At 42.4% G+C, this 6450-nt stretch overlaps 1 protein-coding gene across 1 annotated transcript; it reads left to right on the top strand.

Moving 5' to 3' along the window:
* Window positions 1-6: 6 nt before the first annotated feature.
* LOC308385023 (transmembrane protein 74) lies at window positions 7-3659 on the top strand. The gene is made up of 2 exons (XM_080863741.1): window positions 7-149; window positions 360-3659. The coding sequence occupies exon 2, from the start codon at window positions 406-408 to the stop codon at window positions 1174-1176; it is 771 nt and encodes a 256-aa protein (XP_080719867.1). The 5' UTR covers window positions 7-149; window positions 360-405; the 3' UTR covers window positions 1177-3659.
* Window positions 3660-6450: the final 2791 nt, after the last annotated feature.

The following is a 6450-nucleotide window of genomic DNA, read 5'->3' as shown; positions in this document are numbered from 1 at the left end:
GAGAGGTACTCAGCAGACCGCATGTTGGTGCTTAATAGCGTATAATTGGAACACATTACCTGGAATTAGATTTATTAGGCGTCGCATGGTTACTAAGTGTTTTGGGAAAGCGATTTGAAAGCCAGAAAAAAGCAAAAGCTTAAGTGTTGGTAAGCAGTGTTGCTATTTTATTGCCTGTAATTTTACTGTCTGACGCTGAATTATTCTTTAGACTTCCTTCGCTACACTTTAAAATGCGTGCATGCCCACGGGTGAGAGAAGCGCAGCCTATAGATTTTCCTTGTAAATAATGAAAGTTCAGCGAGTTTAAACATCTTACTGTTTTCTTTTGCGTGTGCGTGTGTGTTTCACTTCCACAGACGGACGCATGGGCTCGATAAAACGGGAAACCCAGCCCATGCCCAAATGGCTGATCTGGAACTGTTTTACTTTGATCAGCCGGATCCCAGAGACGTCTCCCTGGTTTTAGATGAAGAAAGTATCGGTGACAGCGGTGAAAAGTCACTTCATCCCGGCGGAGGAGAGTGTTCAGCACCATGGACAGAGATCAGGGGAGCTCCGCGTCCGGAGGAGGAAACGGAAACATCTTTTACTTGCAAACACCAACATGATGAAGATGCTGATGATGTCCAGCTGATAGGTGCGAGTCCAGAAACCTGCAGATCCTCGAGTGAACTGTACGAGGAGGAGGAGGTAATGGAGGAAGCGGAGGAGGACATCCCGGAACTTTACTTGCTGTCCGACGACGACCTCTCCTCTGAGGACTCGGGGAAGTCTGTGGATTACGGCTTCATCATCGCCGTGACTTGTCTGGTAACTGGCATCTCTCTGGTCGCCATAGCTTACACGGTCCCCAGGGACGTCCGGGTGGACCCGGACACTGTGACCGCCCGGGAGATGGAGCGTCTAGAGAGGGAGAAAGCCAGAGTGGGAGCCCATCTGGACCGGTGTGTCATAGCGGGACTGTGTCTGCTCACCCTCGGGGGCGTGCTGCTGTCCACGCTGCTCATGATCTCCATGTGGAAAGGGGAGATGATGAGGAGGAAAGCCTTCGCCTATTCCAAACACGCAGCAAAGTTGTACGGATCCATCAGTTTGAGAGCTGGCTCCAGCCCCACTCGGGAATCCTGCTCACATTTGTCAGTGGCTGACGAGGATTTAGAAGTGCTCAGCTGAAATTATGGACAGGACAAGCGGAAAAGACTCAGAAAGTGCTTAGAAAATCCTGTCAGAGCTGTCCTATAATCGGCAGGTTTAATGCCTTTTTCATTTCTAACAGCTAATGCTAGTATTTTGGTTAATAGATAGACTTCTTTTGAAAGGATAGGCTTGCATTTTTTCACGTCTGTTGTAATACAGTCCTCCGCATATGGGAGTTATTGGTTGCTGTTATTGTCCCTTCAGCTCATCCAATCTCAGTACAGATGATAGGGGCCACAATCCACAATCCTCTTTCTGGGTAGATGCAGAAATATATATATATATAAAAATAAGGCTAAATATAGTAGTTTGATTTGGTTGAATACAGCCCAAAAGAACAGAGCTATTGAAGAACTCACAGGGCTATTTGATAGCAGTAAGTTGCTTTAGGTACGGTGAAGCATGAAATACAGTCAGGAAGCCCAGGCTGTGCAACAGATGCACTGAATGTGCCAAAACAAAAACACTGCACAGCAGGTTTCTAAAACACTGAAAGCTGGAAAGCTATAATGGTGGCTATCATTTTCTCATTTGTGTTTTCAGTTGTGCAGGAAATACCAAAAAATAAATAAGTGGTCACATCACAAGTGAGCATTCGATTTAATGAAATGGGCCTCCTCAGTTTTCTTGAACGCCTCTGTGAGCACTAATATGTTACCCCAGTCAAAACAAGCATCACTCTTTGTGTTTTTATCCATCCGCTGAAGCGAAAACACAATGAGGGAAACTTGATTTTTGTTATGGTCAGTTTAGACTGCTGAAGCCTGATGTCAGCTTCCATTACTCATGTGTGAAAAGGGATTGTGGTTTTAGTCCACCATCACTCAGATTAGGAACAGTTACAGCAAACAAAGACATGTTTTCGTGCACCCAGTATGTGTGCATGCTAGTGTTGTGTTAAGATAGACTTGAGCAAATGTCAATCTATTCTTTGGGTATGTATAGACGGTGATGTGCCATATAAACACCGAGACTTCTGAGGCTAAAACCACGATGTATTCTTTCCTGAAATAAATATTTTGTTTACATTGGAGGTACCGTAGGTGGCTTTCCTTGTGAGGATCTCTGACCTAACTTGTTGTTTACCACTGCATCCGCTGCTGCTAATGATGCTGCAACTTCAGGAAACACTTTAAATGCCAGCACATACTTGTGTGTTGAAAAGCCTGTATGCTGTAGCTGCAAACCTGAACCAGGAGTGGTGTCGTGCTCTAAAGATCTGTAGCCTTCAGTTTCCACCTTGTCAGCAACAGAACCCTGCTGAATTACAACTAACAAAGCTGTGCAGAGCAGGCTTAGAAAAATAACAATAGCATGAGTCCATGTTGGAAATTCTGTTTGACATAAATGTGGCTTGGTGAAGCGATGCTTGTATTTGCTCAGATTTGTTGAGACGCAAATAGTAATACCACAGGAGGTGTAATTAGATTTTGTGGTTGAGCACCGATGTCGGGGAAGCTCAGTGTACGCCGGATACACTTGGGGGTTTTGACTGCAGATGTTCAAACGCTGACAGAAAAAGACAGAAAGAGAATCAACAAACCCCTGGGGGAAAAGCTCTCCTGGTAATTGGAGTTACTTAATTGCTCATGGGAGGCATGTGAATCAGTGAAAAATAAAACAACCCCAGAGCATTTCAACAGCTATCTCAATCAAGCCGCTTATCAAAAGAACCAAACCATTCCAGCTGCAATATTAGAGTGAAATGTCACATTGCATTGAAAGGGGAGGAAGCGAAAAATCGCCCGCTCTCACAAAAGAAGCTGCGAACAAACAGTTTTATCCCCTGCTTGGGGTGTGCAGACATGTGTGCTGTGCAATAATTGGAAGTGCTTATGGCTGGCAGGATTACATTATCCTCCACATGACCTTCTTTCTCTCACCTCGTTAATGTAATTAAATAGGTGCAATCCGCTGACCTGTGTATGAAATATTAAGTCGATTTCTGATGCTAATCTGTCCTTATTTAATGTAGCATCCCGAGGAGTAGTTGGGTACCCGTTGGGTGACGCTTTCTTGAATTTAGAAGGGAGAGAAATGCTTTTCTTAGATGCTTTTATTTTGGGATGAAGTGTTGAGAATCTCTTACTTTCCCCAAGCTTCTCTTATCTGCAGCAGCGGACTATTTCTCACGTTTTCCGCGGATTGCCTTTTTCCATAGCTTTCATATAACAGCTGTGAGCTTGTTGCATTAAATGTGTGGGAGAGAGTGGTATTGCATAGTAAGAGAGTCAGTATTCACAGTAGTGGAAACATGAAAGTCAGACTCCTAAATCAACGCAACCTGCAAAGCACTCAGCCCTATTGGGGCTGGCGTCTGCAGAGATATTAGTCTTTCCAGCCCTTGTTCATTAGAAATTCTCCCAGTTGGTATACTTATTTTGAGATTTGTCTACGAGCATGCAGAAAATGTCTAATTTTAACATCAAATTATCTATGTATATGGGAATTAGAGACAATAAAATGTCCCACCAGTAATAAAGTTATGTTTTTTTCCAGCTTTAAGTAGCTTTGAGTTATTTTTTTTTCCCCTTTAAAGTATTTGAAAACCTGGTAATAGAAGGTCCACATTAGTCATAGTTTATTTAATTCCACTGCCTCCAAGGCCAAGAATAAAGACTCGTGCTTACCTTTAAAAAGTCTTTAATACACTGAGTAATATTTGTGACTCCAAGTGCAACAAAAACAGTCAAATTCATTGTTAATGGAAACCCACAAACTATTCATAAATCCATGAAAGGTTGTGTCATTTCCAGCATGTCTGCATTTCCGGAGAAAGACATAATTATAGTCGTTCAGCTAAATTCCACTCCTGGTCATCCACACCCACCTTCACAATTAACTGCTTCCATGAAAGAACTCATTTGTGTAATGCAATGATGACATGCAAACGTTCAACACTTGGTGAACACTTCTGTACAGCTGTGCGGACGTGGTTTGATCAGGGTGTGACTGCCATTGGCGTTTTCTAGATAACAATCTAGTGATTTTTAAGGATTTCATGACATTGTAGAGGTGTTTATAAGGTTATGATATGTTCAGTCAAGCAAAGACAATTATTTCACAACCCAGAGTTTACCCCCAACAACTAATGGGAGTACAACCGGGAGCTGGAATAAAGTTACAGCAACATATGTTCAGAAATGATCCAGAAGACCTTTTATTTTACTTACTTTTCTCCAAGTCCTCCTCCCCATTTTTATCATATTTTACAGTCATATAAAAGTTACATTTCTTCATAACTGCTGAAACAACTTAATTATATTATTTCAACTGGTAACATGCGATTTAATAAAGTTTAGTTCAACCCAAATGACTTAAGTGACACACAGCGCACCACCACTAAAGCAGAAAGCTGAGTGAGAATCATTAAAAAATTGCATTAACTACAACTCAAATACCCTTTAAACTGTGTGCAGACGATAATGCTATCCTGCATTTCTGATCGTCTGTTGTATTAGGCGTTCACCACAGAGCATTATGCTAATTTGTTTTGTTCTTGCAGCCACTTATTGACCTCCATATGCATCCATGTGAACTTGCATAAGTTCACGTGTTTATGTAACTGTCCCAAATGAAAGCTTTGTTTCATGTTTGAGCTGTTGTGAGCAGTCCAGGCAAACTTACAGCCAAATAACATCCAAATAAATGCCAAAAACTGCAGTTCCTCTAACGGCCACTTGAAGCTGGCTCAATTCAGTCAATCAGAATAGACTCCCATATTAAAATGTCTCAATTTGGCGCTGCTTGAGTTGGTGAACCTTATGTTGAAGGGCCGCAGGGGCTTGGGTGCAAGTGTCACCTACTTTGTTCTGGTGAAGGCAAAGAATATTTTTTGATGGATGCAGACATCTTTATTTACAGTCTCTGTGGAAAATGTGCATGGCTTTGTTTTGGAAGGCTGGCAATAAGAGAGGATTTTTTTTTAATGCAGCAACCCCCAACTGACTTTGATCTATTTCGTTCTTTCTTGGGGGGGAATAGGGGAAGTGAAACTTTCTTTTAACTGTCAAAACTTTCAAGCAGACAAGTCTAACCTGAGGTGATGGGAGCTGATCGGTTTGATGTGGGTGTTGGGTCAGCCAGCTTATTTTACACGGCATTTATAGCAAATTACTCTTACGTTGGATAATGAATCATTTTAATCAACAGATAAATCTCTAAATATTTGTTAACTATGATGCGAGCTGCACTTGTGAATTCGTATTGGCGTTTTTATTTTTCCAGCTCATTTCAAGCTATCAAGAAAGGCTGAGAGAAACACAAATACAGACGTCTCTCGTGTGAAATAACCGCTCTGGTTTTAACTCAGGCTCATAAGAAATTACAGCCTGCTCATGTTGAAGGTGTGCACGAGAAGGGTTAAAGCGCCTTGTTTCTTCCACAGGCACATTACTACTGATGTAAAGGAGCTGGGACACTGCAACAGCTTTAATTGGTGTCTGTGTTTGTTTGTTTGTTTGTTTATTTATTTATTTCTCTCGCTCTCTTTTTTTTTTGCCAGGGGACTCTCCAGACACAAAATCAAACCTGCAATAAAAAAAGCAAACAAAAAAATCACACATATTCACACACACACTGGAAAGGATCCCACAAACACCACCAGTAGCTGGGCTTGTGTGTAAAACGTACACCCCTAAGGACTTCCCAGCAGATGGACGGACAAACACTCTCATGCAGTGCATGCACATTCATGCACGTACATTCATAGCCCCTGGTCCTCGTCCCCCTATTTTTCATGAATGGAGTTAGTCAGAGTAATCATTCAGGGCAGCTGGCAGCAGGAAATGGAATTGGATTGCTGAGGAGGTCACTCGGGGTCAAGAGCTTGGGCGTGGCTGTTGGACACTGGGGATCAGGAGGAAGGAAAGCCTTTGTGGCTGTGCTTTACATCAGCGTCTGGCAGTCACTTATCATCAGCTGTCACAACCACTCATCTCACTGAGTGACAGAGCACCGACTGCACTGGCAGGAAATCTCGCTGGACATCACACAGTCTCACCTACTTTGTTCTGCTGATGTGATAAATTACGAGTAAGATCATGTCTCCTGGTCTGAAATGCTTCTCTTGAACTATTGCCTTAACTTAATGACTTATTCAATAATGATTCTCTTTACTCCCATTGTTGCATAGCAACGGCAGGCAGCCTCAGTCGCAGCTCAGAGAGTGAAGAAGGGACAAAGGAGGAAATTCTTTAAAAAAAAGGAGTAAAAATAACAAGTTGGAAATAAAATCAGCGTCCACGTCAT

This window comes from Rhamphochromis sp. 'chilingali', assembly GCF_963969265.1.
Source record: "Rhamphochromis sp. 'chilingali' genome assembly, chromosome: 17".
Classification (NCBI taxonomy): Eukaryota; Metazoa; Chordata; class Actinopteri; order Cichliformes; family Cichlidae; genus Rhamphochromis; species Rhamphochromis sp. 'chilingali'.
This window is presented reverse-complemented; position numbering and strand designations above follow the sequence as displayed.